This window comes from Nannospalax galili, unplaced genomic scaffold (assembly GCF_000622305.1).
Source record: "Nannospalax galili isolate Female #2095 unplaced genomic scaffold, S.galili_v1.0 scaffold85, whole genome shotgun sequence".
In the NCBI taxonomy this organism is placed as follows: Eukaryota; Metazoa; Chordata; class Mammalia; order Rodentia; family Spalacidae; genus Nannospalax; species Nannospalax galili.
Genome location: NW_008358866.1, coordinates 3,160,550 through 3,176,383, shown reverse-complemented (window position 1 = coordinate 3,176,383; position 15,834 = coordinate 3,160,550). Strand labels below are relative to the sequence as shown.

General features: G+C 39.3%; 1 protein-coding gene and 1 non-coding gene across 7 annotated transcripts in view; one reads left to right on the top strand and one right to left on the bottom strand.

Moving 5' to 3' along the window:
* The window catches only part of Abcb4 (ATP binding cassette subfamily B member 4), a 92,506-nt gene that overhangs the window by 15,660 nt on the left and 61,012 nt on the right, over positions 1 to 15,834 (top strand). For 5 of the 6 annotated variants that reach the window (XM_008822485.1, XM_029558315.1, XM_029558316.1 and 2 more), the window contains 5 exons: positions 5,302 to 5,359; positions 7,445 to 7,636; positions 9,266 to 9,437; positions 10,936 to 11,060; positions 13,874 to 14,045. In XM_008822485.1, the coding sequence (XP_008820707.1) occupies positions 5,302 to 5,359; positions 7,445 to 7,636; positions 9,266 to 9,437; positions 10,936 to 11,060; positions 13,874 to 14,045 (719 nt within the window). Of the gene's footprint in view, positions 1 to 3,948; positions 3,999 to 5,301; positions 5,360 to 7,444; positions 7,637 to 9,265; positions 9,438 to 10,935; positions 11,061 to 13,873; positions 14,046 to 15,834 lie in introns of those variants that run through there. The other variant, XM_029558319.1, reaches the window with a different exon arrangement.
* LOC115068324 lies at positions 5,405 to 5,508 on the bottom strand. The gene has a single exon (XR_003847691.1). It is a non-coding gene; the product is annotated as a small nucleolar RNA U13 (small nucleolar RNA).

Genomic DNA, 15,834 nt, shown 5'->3' with positions numbered 1-15,834 from the left:
GTTGTTTAATCTCCATGTGTTCATGTGGTTACTAGGGTTTCTTCTGGTGTTCATTTCATGCTTTATTGCCTTGTGGTCTGATAGCATGCATGGAATTATTTCAATCTTTTTGTATTTGTTGAGGTTCGTTTTGTGCCCCAGTAGATGGTTGATTTTGGAGAAGGTTCCATGGGGCACTGAATAGAAAGTATATTCTTTGATGCCTGGGTGGAATATTTGGTAGATGTCTGTTAGGTCCATTTGATACATGGTATTGTTTAATTCAGATGTGTCTCTGTCATTTCACTGTCCTGTTGACCTATCTAATGGAGACAATGGGCTATTGAAGTCCCCTACTATTAATGAGTTGGGATTAATCTGGGTCTTAAAGTCCTGTAGTATTGTTTTTATGAAGTTGCGTGCACCAGATTTTGGTGGATATATGTTCATAATTGTAATAGCTTCTTGGTTTATTGTTCCTTTGATCAGAATGAAGTGGCCCTCTTTATCTCTTCTGATTAATTTTAAAGTCTATTTTTATCAGATATTAGAATTGCAATGCCTGCTTTTTTCTTAGTACCATTCACTTGGTCTATTTTTTTCCATCCTTTCACCTTAAGGTAGTGCCTGTACTTGAAAGTGAGGTGAGTTTCTTGCAGACAACAAACAGATGGGTTTTGCTTCTTTTCTTTTCTTTTCTCTTCTTTTTTTTTTTTTTTTTTTTGGTCTTTTTGAAACAGGGTCGGGTTTTGTTTCTTAATCCATTCAACTAGTTTGTGTCTTTTGATTGGGGAGCTCAGGCCATTGATATTTTAAAGTTATTAATGAAAGATGTGTATTGAATACTGTCATTTTTATTTCTGTTCACATTTGATATAGCTGTGCATTTCCACAGTTATATCTATTTGATTTCTTTCTGTAACCCCTTGGGTATAGTCGTTCCTTTCTTCAGTGCTTTGTATTATTTCAAGAACTCTCTGAAGGGCTGGTTTTGTGGACATGAACTCTTTCAGCCTATTTATGTCATGGAATATTTTTCTTTTCCCTTCAACTATAATAGACATTTTGGCTGGGTAAAGCAATCTGGGTTGGCATCTTTGGTCATTTAGAACTGGGAACACTTTGGTCCTCTTATGGCTTTTGTAGTTTGCACTGAAAAGTTGGCTGTACTCCTGATAGGTTTTCCTTTATATGTGATTTGTTGTTTTTCTTTTGCAGCTTTCAGTATTTTCTCTTTGTTCTGTATGTTTAGTGTTTTTACTATGATGTGCCATGGAGAGTTGCTTTTCTGGTCCTATTTGGTGTTCTATATGGTTATTGTATTTGTATGGGCATGTCTTTCTTTAATTCTGGGATATTTTCTTCTACAATCCTGTTGCAGATCTGTTCCATACCATTATCTTGGGATTCTTCTCCTTCCTGTATGCCTATGATTCATAAGTTTGGTCTTTTTATGGTGTCACACAATTCTTGCATATTCCATTTTTGTATTTTCTTAAATTTTTCATGTTTGCTTGAGTGGTCTAATTCATCCACTTTATCTTCCAGTCTAGATATTCTGTTTTCCATTTCATTCATCCTATTGGTGAGGCTTTATCCTTTCATTTCCAATTGGTTTACTGAGTATTTCACTTCCTTCTTCATTTCAGCTTGAGTATTCTTCAATATTTCTAACTCTTTTCTGAATTCATTCAGAAGTTTATCCCTATCTTCCTTCAGTACTTTGATTTCTTTGTGTGTTCTTTAAATTCACTGAATTCTTTTATCTTATTTATAATTGTTCTTTTGAGTTCCATGTTCTGTGTTATTTCTACAGGGTTCTCATTGTACTCCTCTAGAGGACTGTTGGTACTTGGTGGGGATATATTATTTTGGTTTTTCATGTTATTATTTTTTCTCTGTGACTTTGACATGTGAATTTCTTTTGTAGTTTCTGATTCTTGTGTGAGACTCAAGCTTTCCTTTGTTGAGTTTAGGTCTGTTTCTTTTTGTAAACTTCATGTGCCTTTGTGGTTTACTTGTTGGGCATGAAAAGCTGGTTGGTCTAGGCTTCAGGTTCTCTCTTTTGATTTTACATTAGAATGGCCAAGTTGCTTTCATCTTCAGGAGTTCCTACAGAGGCCCAAGTTGGCTGAGGATCATACGCTCTCAAGCTTTCTCCTAATGTCTGGATCCCTCCAGGAAAGATGCTACCCTCAGGAATTTGGGGGATGGGCTGGCCTGGGAGCAGGGCCCAGGAAAGATGCTGGTCTCAGGAAGCTGGTGGCTGTGCCACCCAGGGATGTAAAGGGTAATGGGGTCAGGAAGAGGCCACGAGGGCTCCTGGGGACTACTGGGAAGAACTGGATTGGTCCGGATGCAAAGGATCAGGAAGCAGTGGGGATTCTGGGCCAAGAGGTCAGTCCGCGTGTCTGGAGTGTCAAGAAAAGAAATGGGCCAGTATCCAGGCTAGGAGGGGCACTGGGAAGGTGAACAATGCTGGGGGAGTCAAGGTGCAGTGGGCTGCAGGACCCATCCAGGAAAGATGCTATCACCAGGAAGCTGGTGGCTGAGCTGCTCAGGGAAGCAAAGGTAGATGGGGACAGGACAAGGTCCAGACAGCTCCTGGGGACTGCAGGGAGGAACTGGGTTGGTCTGGGTGCAAAGGATCAGGAAGCAGTGGTGGCTTCCTGACCGAGAGGTCAGCCCCAGTGTCTAGGATGCCAAGACAAGAAATGGGCTAATACCCAGGCTAGGAGGAGAAATGGGGCAGGGGAGCTGGGAGGGTGAATGAGGCTGGGGGAGCCAAGTCACGGTGGGCACCACTGGACTTTCCCAGAAAAGGTGCTGGCACCAGGGCACCAGAGGCTGTGCAGCCCAGGGAAGCAAAGGTAGGTGGGGGCAGGACCAGGTTCAGAGGCCTTCTGGGGACTGCAGGGAGGGATTGGGTTGGTCTGGATGCAAAGGTTCAGGAAGCAGTGGGGATTCTGGGCCTAGAGGTCAGTCCAGGAGTCTGCAGTTCCAAGACAAGAAATGGGCCAGTACCCAGGCTAGGAGGGGAGTTGGGAGGGTGAATTTCAATGCCATTTTCTGACCTCTGCAGACATTGCACAACATGGGTGCACTTATATACAAGCAGGCAATACACTCATACACATAAAGTAAAAATAATAAATAAAATATTAAAAAAAATTTTGGGATACTGTAAAAGAAAATGTGATGCACTAACTCAGCTGGAGGAGCTGGTGTAATTGGGCTTGGGTGGAACCTGGACAGTATTTTAAGTGTTCACAATGACTTTGAGAAGACCAAATCAGATGATCCACTGGGGATTATTTTTGGACTGAACTATCTTAGGTGGCATCTGAGAACAGTAGGTCCAGGCTCTCTGAAGATTTAGATTCCTTGCCCTTCTGGGAACCCCATACACACATTTGTCTTGCCTGCCTCCAGGCAGCTGGAACACGGGACTTCCTGGCAGCTTTGGTGCTGTCTAGGTACTCACCCAGAATTACATTGCCCTTCTTGGTCTGGGACTCGGGAAGGAGCAGGTCAAATCTGGAATGCTCATAGATTCTTATTTCCTAGGAGGGAGAGTCCATTTGAGTTATGTTATTCTCATGGAGAGAATTTAAAAATCTCAGGTAGAAATTGGAGTTTAAGATTCCACCTAATTTCTAAGTTCAGAGGGGAAAATACTCAATGACTTAAAACCCAGCTTTAGAATGGCTTATCTGCCTTTCATTCCAAACATAGTTCCAATTTCCCATATTTAAGAACTCAGGGAGGAAATGGGCCCAGAGAAAGAAGAGAAAGAATGAGAAGCTTCCTTCAGATCTGAGAGCCGGGCAAGAGCATTCCATATCAGTAGAAAAAAATCCAGGTAATTGATCCTGACAGGGTTTAAGTTTTTAATATATTTGAATCTTTTATCTTATTTCGGAGAAAGATAAGAAGGACACACAGCACTCAGAAAGCACCCGGGTTGTTTACACATGATAAAAGAATAAAGGTAGATCACTTTCTCTTCCAGGACCCAGGTGAGTGGGTAAAATGGGCAAGTTGGTGTACTTTCTCAACAACGCTGTGGTGATAATTTAATCCCATTATTTGATGAGGTCAGTAGACAGAAGATGTTTACTTTTTATTTTTTTCATTTTGTGCTTTTTTAAGTGGAACTAAGTCATCGGCACACAGATCAATTGGCAGAGTATAGTGAGGGCAAAGAGCATGCTGCCCAGGCTGACTGTGATTTTCCACTTGCATGCTGTGTGGCTTTCAGTGTGTTTATTTCTCTCTGCTTCAGTTTCCTCTTCTATAAAATGAGAACTAGCTGAATGTGGTGGCACACGCCTTTTAGTCCCAGCACTTGGAAGGCAGAGGCAGAAGCAGACGGATCTCTGTGAGATCAACTTGGTCTACATAACGAGTTCCAGGCCAGCTGGGGCTACAGAGAGACCTTGTCTCAAAAAAGAGAAAGAAATAGAAAGAGCTTCTAAAACATTCTTACTCTATAAGGTTGTTATAAAAGTTAATAAATACATGTAAAGTGTTCAGAACAGTGCCTGACATATAATAAATATTCAATAAATATTAACTCATTAAAATGTGAAAACTAGGATAGGTTTATTGGCATTCTTTATCACATAAGCTTAAATTAACTAATATACTTATTTTCAATTAATGTTACTTTAAAAAATGCCAGCATATAATACACAGTGCTGTTAGTAAATGTGACACAGAAGTGGAACTTGACTTATTGCCTGAGATCCAGTGATTTATTGTTGAAGTGTTCAGTTGCTTTCCCTGTCTGTAGTTTTTCTTCCTTTGCCTTGGAATCATTCTTGACTTTCCCATACTTTTGTCATTAGAAAATGTATAAGGGGAAAATGAAAATATGAAAATTAGAAAAGCAAGTATTTATAAAGGGCTTTAGAACTGCTGAGAAAAAGTACCCACCAACTCTCATATTTTCTATCTTAACCATTTCTTCTTGCTTCCTCTGCTTCAGTTGCTGTGACACCTCTGTCTCCCTACCCTTTACCAAACCTTCCACCCTGCCTTAGGAAGTTGTTTTGTCACAGGCACAAGAGTGTTAGGATGGGGTGAACCTGGGAGAGCTTTTCTTTCTGTCTGGACCTGGATGTCCTGTGCCTAAATTCTTGGATTCTGTACTTCAGTAAACTAAAAAGTACCCTTCGGTATGAACAAAAGAAATTTTCTTAAAGAAACTTAACAGCATCATCTTCTGTATATAGTGCACAATTCTTAGCAGCTTTTAAAATCTAGTAATCCTATTCATAATCCATCCCTTAAAACTGTTTTTGTTTTGTTTTTATTTAGAGAATTTTTCATTGTCAATGCTAAATCCAGGAAGGATTCTGGAAGAAGAAATGACTAGGTAACTTATGTATACGTATATATTATGTACTATTTTTTCTCTTCACATCAGATGGGTAATGTGCCAGTGTGTAGCAAGGTTTGAGGGCAGCACATGTCACGCATGTGCATGAACATCCAGTCATCACCGCTTATGAATCAAAAAAGGATCTGTGTACTATTTTTAACATTCTATTTGAAAATAATTTCCTACTGCAGAGCTGTGGTAATGCACAAAGATCACCTGCTCTCTTTTCTGAGATCCACCTGCTGTTACAACTTGCACCCCAGCCCCAGTTTCAAGGAAGTTGCTTTGCCTTTACTTCAATGACATTCTTAGGAATAAAAATATTATCTTATGTAACCACTGTACAGTTGTCAATTTTTGTAAAGTTAATAAAACACAGTTATCTAATCTACTACCTTATTCCTGTTTTGTCACCTAGATTCCAATAGAGCCATTTATGGCATTCACACCCCTTTCAGTCTTACAGAAGTCTCAGAAGCCTGTAACATAGTGATTGGATATGCCTGCATGTTAGTTACTCTCTGACTAAACAGGTGTCTGCGTGCTAAAGCAGGCCTCAAAGACTTCTACTTGAAAACAGTTTTTGAAATTAGATTAAAGATATATTTTAGGAACTGGAGAGATGGCTCAGCAATTAAGAGCACTGACTGATCTTACAGAAGACCCAGGTACAAATCCCAGCACCCACATGGCCACTAATAACTGTCAGGTAACTCCAGTTCCAGGGAATCTGATGCCCTTTTCTGTCCTCCGCAGGCATTGCATGACACAGGTGCACTTGTATGTATACATGCATGCAATACATGCATGCGCATAAAATTAAAAAATAAAAAATTAAAGATATATATTTAAAACATTCTCTGAATTGAGACAATCAATGATGTGTTTAGAAACTGCCAAATGTCTCATGGGGAGCAAAACTGCCTCCAATTGAGAAACACAATAACAACGTGTATATTCTTGCAAACACACTGCAGTTTATTCCTCGTCACTCCAACACACATCAAAACCTGCCAAAAATAATTTTCCTGCCTTCCACAAATACTTTCTCATCAGAAATGCTGGGCTTGGGTTGGTGGGTTGGCTCAGAAGGCTAAAAGCACTTGTGACCAAGCCTGAAAACCTTGAGTTCAAACCCCAGCATCTATAGGAGAAAACTTGCTCCCAAAAGTTGTCCTCTGGCATCCATACATTCACTAGGGCAAGTGCAGGCCCTGACTCCTTCACATATCACACACAAAATTTTTATTATTATTAATTTAGAGACAGGGTCTCCCTGTAGTCCCAGCTGGCCTGGAACTCATTACATAGATCAGGCTAGTCTCATAGAAATCCATTTGTTTCTGTCTCCTGAGTGCTAGGATTAAAGCTGTGCACCACCATGCCCAACTTTGAACTTATTGTTTTTAAGAACTAACTTTCTACTTAATTAGCTAGTATTTTACTCCAGATCAACTTGAATTTATTAAATTTTATCATGTTAATTGAAAATTTTATCTGTCAAATAGGAAGAGATTTTTTTACATTAAAAAACATGGAAAATCTTACACCCAAAACTATTTTGCTTGCTTTATATGTTTACTGTGATGTTTGCAGTATGTAAATGGTAGAGAAGTTCTCAGGATAATGAGCATGCAGGCCTAGGAAACAATTATGGCAAATTGTCATCAGTTAAAGATGAAGCATTGATATCATGTTTATGCAGTTAACCAGTATGTGTTTTCATGGACAACATTTTAGACAAATAGATTTCCCATCATGGAATGCTCATCTTGCCATTTAAGAAGAGAGAAATGAAAATGTGATGATGTTCTACAGTCTTTATGATGCATTTAGCTAACTGATTAATTTCCAATTCTGAAAAAGTCTCCTAAACCAAGTGAATAAAGGACAATAGTTAAACAAACATGTCTAGCTGGGCATGGTGGTGCATACCTAAGATCTCATCGAGGGAAGCTGAAACAGGAGGACCACAGGTCAGCCTGGGCTACAGAATGAGTTCAAGCAACCCTCAGCTGCATAAGGAACAAAAACAAACATAAACAGAAAAATAAATGAGGCTTTCTGATTATTTTCCAGATATGCATATTACTATTCAGGATTAGGTGCCGGAGTTCTTATTGCTGCCTACATCCAAGTTTCCTTTTGGACTTTGGCAGCTGGCCGACAAATTAAGAAAATTAGACAAAAGTTTTTTCATGCCATCCTACGACAAGAAATAGGCTGGTTTGACATCAACGACACCACTGAACTCAATACACGGCTAACAGAGTAAGTGTATTGTTAATATTGCACTTTGATGGAGAAATTAAGCATTCTGTGAGAAATCGTCAAGGGAACGAAGATTTTAAACAAAAATTATTACATTAAGTGTTTGATGTAAATGGAGTCTGTATCGTCTGATAGGCATTCCTAGACGCTGCCATAGCTTATGCCACAACATGTTTTCCGTAAGTTAGGGCTTTTTTCTTTAAATTATTTAGTAGGTTTATTTGAGGATTGAGTGCATGCTTTGTGCCTGTTTAGCTCCAATGGAGCGCACCAGAGGCTTCACAGGTGCTAGCCCTGGAGTAAAGATGGTTGAATGGATAAATAAATGACTGTCTGAATTAAAAGAAACTTGTTTAGTAAATATTGACTCTTCACTTATTCAACCAGTATTTAAGGACCTATTACATGCTAAGTACCCTCCTAGAGCTTGGGATGTGTGAGGGAACAAAGTCATCAGCTCTGTGTCTTTGGTGCTTTGTTCCAGGAGGGAGAGATAAATGGTAAACACTTCCTGACTAGAAGTTCTGGCAAGAGCATGTGAGCAGATGAGGTCACAAAGAAGGAATCAACAAGGCATTTAGGGCCTTCAGGCCTTAAAAAGCCTTTAGCTTTTGCTCTGAAAGAAATGGCAGGCTTTGGAAGGTTTGAGCTGAGGGAACATGATTAGACTTTCCCTCTTCGGATGGTCACACAGGCTGCAGTGAGATAAAAGCATAGCTATAGATTGAATACCTCTTATCTGAGATGCTTAGGACTAGAACTGCTTCCATTTTGAGGAGTTTGGTTGATTGGTTAGTGTTTTGAGACAGGGCGTTTCTGTAGCCCCAACTGGCCTGGAACCTGCTATGTAGACCAGGCTGGCCTTGATCTCATAGAGATCTTCCTACCTCTACCTCCTGAGGACTGGAATTAAAGGCATGTGCCACCACTGAGTGGCAATATTTTTCTTTTGACATATTGATATAGACTCTACCAATAATGGAGCAACCTTAAATGGAAAAAATCTGAAATTCTAAATTTGAAACTTTCTGAGCATCAACACAATCCTCATAGAGTTTCAGCTGCTGGGTGTGGTGGTATACATCTCTAATGCCAGCACTCCAGAGGCTGAGAAAGTGGGATGCTGAGAGAGAGGGATCGAAGGTTCAAGGCAAGCCTGGGCTGTCTTGTCTCAAAAAGACAGGAAGGGGAGCAGGGAAAGAAAGGGAAGGGAGCAGAACGGAATGGAATAGAAGGGAAAGGAGTTTGGAATTTTAGAGCAGGGATGCTCAACTTGGAAATAGATATATATTATCTTTTGCTATGAATGTTCTTTTTTCTGCTGTAATACTTTTCCAAAAATCCTACTTTTAAGCAAATTGATTCATGTTCACAAGACTAAGCCTTCTGTAATAAGCTTAACTGATTTCATAGTATCAGCTTTAGTAGTACTAACTTCTTAGAAACATGAACTAATCCTGAGTTTCCTTTGTGTAGTACATTAATGGGAAAATACTTAAGAGGCTAAAATTCTGAAAGAGGCTTACAGTCGTGTGGGCATGTTTTACTGTCTATGTGTTTATTATGTCTGCTTCACCTTTCTAACTAAAGACCTCCTGCCTGTAACCACTTAGGTGTGATCTTTTTTAGTGACATCTCCAAAATCAGTGAAGGAATTGGTGACAAGGTTGGAATGTTCTTTCAAGCAACAGCCACATTTTTTGCAGGATTCATAGTGGGATTCATCAGAGGATGGAAGCTTACCCTTGTGATCATGGCCATCAGCCCTCTCCTGGGGCTCTCTGCAGCTGTTTGGGCAAAGGTCTGTAAAACTCAGATGTTCTCATGTTGTACACCCACACGGTGCTTTTAATATCCAGAATGCTGGTACTTGAACAGATCTGTGTTTGATGTCAGTGGAAACCTGTTTAGCTTTAATATGAAATTTTAATGATTTAAAATGCTACACTTCTAACCTCAATTACTGTTTGGGGGGTTTTGTTGTTAATTTTTACTGCTATTTCTCTGGGTAAATGTTCTGATACAGTAGATTAGCTATGTATGCTTAGATTCTTATTTAAAGAAACTTTTAAAACATATGCCTCCAAATTCTTTTTAAATAGCATACAGATTATTTTCAATTGTTATCCGTAATAGTTACATAACATTCTCTTAGTTTTGCCTTACAACAAAATATATATAGTCTTCTAGTCTTGAGCCAACATTTTATAACTGAGAAATTTTACTGGCAACTTTTGTCCATTCTGGGGTTGATGGTTTACTTAGTGAACTACTTGTATCTCTCTTGTTTTGTTTTCTCCTTTACTTTTCTCTTGAACCATCTTGTTGAATAATCCCATTATTTAGTAAAATGACCATTGGTAAGTTTGGAAGTATCATTTTCATAGTGGTTAAAAAATGTGACAGGATTGGAGAGATGACTAAGTGGATCAATTACTTACCTTGCAAGCATGAGGACCTGAGTTCAATCCCCAGAATCCACATAAAAAATCTGGGTATATTGGCATGATTTTATAATCCCAGTTTGGGGGAGGTAGAGACAGACAAATCCCTGGGGATGATGGTGAGCTCCAGGCCAGTAAGAGACTATCTAAAATAAGAAATGAATGCTCAACTTACAATAAGATATAGTATTTTTAAATGCTTGTTTAGGGTGTTCTTTTTTTAAATTTTATTTTATGTGTATGCATGTATTGCCTGCATGTAAGTAAGTGTACCCATGTCGTGCAGTGCCTGCGGAGGTCAGAAGAGGCTGTCGGATCCCCTGGAACTGGAGTTATAGACAGTTGTTAGCTGCCATGTGGGTGCTGGGATTTGAAGCTGGGTCTTCTGAAAGAACAACCAGTGTTCTTAACTGCTGAACCATCTCTCCAGTCCCTTGGGTGTTCTTTTTACACACATGTATCCTTACACATATGTGCATGCACACTCATACACATGCGTACACAAATTATGGCTCAATATAGGAGAAAGTGTAATGAATCCTTCCAAGGTGTAAAATTTTATTTTAGTTTCGCAGTTACCAGGAAAAGTCATCATTATGGATTTTGACACTATTCCCAAATACACCATTTAGAGAAGAATTATGTGTGGCTTTCCTTTTGCTGGCTACTCACTCGTAGTCACCAGGTGGTTCGGATCCAGCCTTTAGGAGAGCAAAATGCTAAGGCCCGTTTTGCTACCTGACTTTGATGTTGTAAAACATATGGTTTGGATAAAATGTAGGTTAAAGAGTTGTCCAGATGGTCTTTTAACTTTTCTCCCCATGTAAAAGTCATGACTGTTTCTCTTCTGAACAGATACTCTCGGCATTTAGTGACAAAGAACTTGCTGCATATGCAAAAGCAGGTGCTGTGGCTGAAGAGGCTCTGGGGGCCATCAGGACTGTGATAGCTTTCGGGGGCCAGAACAAAGAGCTAGAAAGGTCAGGAAGATTCTTTGTCCAGTATTTCAAAGAACCCACTTTTACATTGTGTCGCTCATTCTTTTGTGGTGTGTGTTTATTACTTTATCTTTCCTAATATTAATTCTTCCCTCACCTAAATCAAGAGGCCTCTACTGCTGGCCTTGGCTCGTCGGCCTCTAACTCAGGGTTCTTGATCTTGTATGCTCCGTGAACACTGTTGGTGTCTGGTGATACCTAGGAACTGCCTTCTCAGAATGTGTTTAAGTGCATACAATGAAACATGTAGGGTTACAGAGAACACCAGTTAAATGGAGGCACAGTTATCGAAGTACTTTTTTTTTTTCACTTCCTTAAGGGCTGTGAACTGGAATACACAGAAAGAAAAGCTGAGGAGATGAGGACCTCCCAGGCACAGCCCATGCTGGGGCTATGAGTCCTCTATGAGGAAAGGGCAGCAGCTACCCTCCCCATGGCTAGTAAACTTAGCATCTGGAGACATGACATAAGCCCTTCTCCATGTGCTCGAGGACATGGGCAAGTCCTTAAAAAACACAACAAAATGCAAATTAAACAATTTTATTGATAAGGCATTGATAAAGAGCTGTACTTAACCAGTATGTACATTTTGATGTGTTTGGGATAAATAAACATTTATATACATCACTAATGTTCTCATTAAAAAGTTTCCTTTCATATAGTTTAAACTATATGAAATATGACTCCATATAAATATCTTCTTTAGTCTATGAAACTCTTCATAGCTACATGTCTTTGAAATAAAGTCTCTAGAGGGTCTGGAGAGTTGTCTCGGTGGTTAAGAGCGCTGACTGCTCTTCCTGAGGACCTGGGTTCAGTTCCCAGCACTTACATGGCAGCTAACAAACATCCATAACTCCTGTCCCATGCCCTCTTCTGGCCTCCATGGGCATTGCATGCATGTGATGCACTTACACACATGCTAAGCAAACACTCATGCACATAAAAAAAAAAAAGTGAAAATAAATAAATTAAAAAAATTTTAAGTCTTCAGAAATTTTTCACAAATGTGGAGCATTAAAAGCAATGCTTCTCCAATCTCCTCATTTTCTATTTTTCTATTCCTTAATCCCTCTTCAAAACCACATTTCTGGTTCTCTAACCTCTTCCTTTTTTCTCTCTTGCTGCTGCTTCCTGTACACAATAGTCCACACAGACCACACTAACCCTCACTTGGACCTCAGGATGTCAGTGTAATCATGCCGCTCCATTAGCGAGCCACCCACGTGAAGGTAATTACAGCATGTCAACTCTCACTGGAGCACTGAGTCACACGGGGGCACATGTACACCTTGCTGCATACACCTGGTGGCTCTGCCACACAGCAGTAATCACAGTGTTCGATGTGGCTGCCTCCTCAGACACATAGCACTGATTGAGGAATGCAGCACCCATCCTGGAGAAAAGTACTCTCAAGAACTCGGTGCTTTAAGTCATTAAAAAGACTTTTTTGGTGGTAGCATACATTAAAAAAAAAAAAAACGATTTCCCATATTTCATTTGGTTGAACTAAAAAATAATGATATTTCTGGAGGGGGTTTGTTAAAAAGAAATACTCTAATTTGAATATTTTCCCCAAAGTTTCATCGTACACCTATTAGATTTTTTTCCTTTAATATCGGGGAGCCAACATTGAAATTGACACAATGTTTAACTCTAGCATGGAAAAGTTGAATTAGTTTAATCTGATATAAAAAAATAATTTGACCAAAATCATTATAAAGATTTGTAACTTTATATGTATGATTGTGGAAGCCAGTAATATGAATTTAAGATAAGATAGCTGGGGCTGGAGAGCTGGCTCAGTGGTTAAGAGCACTGACTGCTCTTTCAGAGGACTCAGGTTCAATTCCCAGAACCCAAATGGTGGCTAAGAACTGTAACATCCATAACTCCAGTTCCAGGGGAATTCGACCCTCTCTTCTAAACTCTGTGGGCATTGCACAACAGGGGTGCACTTACATGCAGGCAATATACTCATACACATAAAAATAATAAATAAAAATTAAAAATAAGGTATCTAATGAATGAATAAAATTTACCAAGAGATGGTAGTCTAACATAATTATTCAAATAATAAGAATTATTAAGTTTATCTAGTATGTGCCAGGAAGCAAACACACTACATTCTGTAACTATTAGCCCACAATTGTCTCACTAAGTAGGCATTACGTAGTAGAGCTCTTTCTTCTGCTTTTCAGATGATGAAACTAAAGCAGAAAAATTGAGAAAGAGCCATATCCCTTGTAGGAAACACTTTGTAGCATTCCACCTAGAGCAACAGTGGAAGGTCAGCTTGATTTGAAAAGATCAAAGCAAGAAGCCCCCGGTTTATATGTAAGGATATGTAAAATTACTGTTCCTTACCCAGTAGTGCAATTTTGGGAAGATTTTTTCTCTGGAGAAGAGAAAATGGACCTGATTTAAGAATTTAACCATTAAAGAGTCTAGAATATACATTCCTCGTTGGCTTGGTTTCTCTTCTCCACTTTTGTCATGATGTGATGCTGGCCATGAAGGTAACAGAAAGGTTCTTTGAATCCTGGGGGTGAGACCTCAATTCTTGAACAGGTTTGGGAACGCTAGTTGGCCTAGGGGTCCAAGGGAGATGAGTCAGACCAGTGAAGAACAGGCTGTTCTAGTGAGCACTGATCCTGAACTGGGCCAATTCCCAGGAAGCTGGGGCTCCCCAGGTGTTTGTTACCTTCATGACTTTCATCTTCAAACTTCTGACTGCATGGGAGGTTATAAATTATTATTCTCATTATAACATATTCCCCTTCATTTTCTGGTAGGTATCAGAAACATTTAGAAAATGCCAAAAAAATTGGAATTAAAAAAGCTGTCTCAGCAAACATGTCCATGGGCATTGCCTTCCTATTAATATACGCATCCTATGCACTGGCCTTCTGGTATGGATCCACTCTGGTTATATCAAAAGAATATACAATTGGAAATGCAATGACAGTAAGTAATGTTCCTAATGTTTATGGGGAATCTGAATTCATAAACTTTAACTTTTTATTTATACTTATTTTATGTGTATGAGTATTTTGCCTGCATGTAAGTGCACTCATGCTGTGCAATGCCTGCAGAGACCAGAAGAGGGTGTCAGATCTCCTGTCACTGGAGTTATAGGTGGATCTGAGTGCTGGGAACTGAACCCAGGTCCTCTGCAAGAGCAGTTAGTGACCTTAACTGCTGAGCCATCTCTCCAGCCCTGGAATCTGATTTTTTTCTCCACTTACCTTCTCTTTCTTTTAAAATAGATTTATTTTTATTATTATTTAAAATTATGTACATCTAGGAGTGGTAGCACACCCTTTAATCCCAGCAATTGAGAGACAGAGGCAGGCAGATCTCTGTGAGACAGGCCACCCTGGCCTATATAGTGAGTTCCAAGCCATCTGGTGCTACAAGGAGACCCTGTCTCAAAAAGATAATAAATAAAAAATAAATAGATAAAATTATGTGTTTGTGTATGTGTCTGTATGTGGGTATGTGTGCATGAGAGCAGGTGCCTATGGAGGCCAGAGGTATAGGGTCCCCCTAGAATTGGAAGTATAGGTGAGCCTCCTGACATAGGTGCTGGGAACCAAAATCAGGTCATCTGCAAGAGTAGTATGCATGCTCGTAGCCCCTAATCCATCTCTCCAGCCCTCTACCTTCTCTTTCTTTCATTTTCCTCCTTTTGGAAAGATAAACTGTGATCAAAGATTTTAGTCTCCTAGCTAATCTTTGCTGTCATGTGGGCAGAGCTGGCCTTCTGGAACATGCAAGTCCTAGTGATGAGAGAGGACAAGACAATGGCATGTGGTTTGAAACATATATAGCATATAAAAAGAATAAAAATGTCAGGAATTTATGAATAGAATAATATGTGTTGGAGTCACCCTTATTCTCCTGTTGAGTTTAGCTATTTATTGGGGGATAGTATGCATTTATTAGTCATTGTACAATGTAAGAGAGTATTCAGTTCACATAATATAAAATACCAGCTATTTTAAATATAAAATTTAAGGGGCTGGAGAGATGGTTCAGCAGTTAAGAACACTGTCTGTTCTTGCAGAGGACCCGGGTTTGAATCCCAGCACCCATATGGCAGCTAACAACTGTCCATAACTCCAGTTCCAGGGGATCTGACACCCTCTTCTGTTCTCTGTAGGCATTGCACGACACAGGTGCACTTACCTACATGCAGGCAATACACACATACACATAAAATGAAATAAAATACAAATAAATAAATAAATAGATAAAATTTGTGATAATTCATTTGTCTATGAGAAAATAAAAATACTCTCATGTCATGATTATGAAAATAATATATTCTAATTATACTAAGGATTAAAATAAAAACTTTTAAAATTACTTATAACCTAATAATCATTTTGTATTTGATGATTTTTGGTATGTATTTATCATTCATATATTGTCTTCTCTTTCTAACTGGAATCACAATCTGTATTCCTTTTGTAATTTTTTTTACAAATCAGCAATATTTTGTGACCATCTCATGTCGTACAACACCAAATTGTTTAAACAGGAACCTTTCAAAGTCTTCACTTGCCTATCTTCCTAAACAGAACTTCTTAAATGTCATTTAGTCCTTTGAACTTAGCTTCATGTGAACTTACATCTTCATTATGTGCCTTACAGTGGCATCACCAGCCCCTCAGTAAGAGTTGAGGGCTGTTTGGATGGAGGAGCTTTAGTAACTGCTGGTCTCTCCCCATTTCCTTTAGTTCTCTGGCCA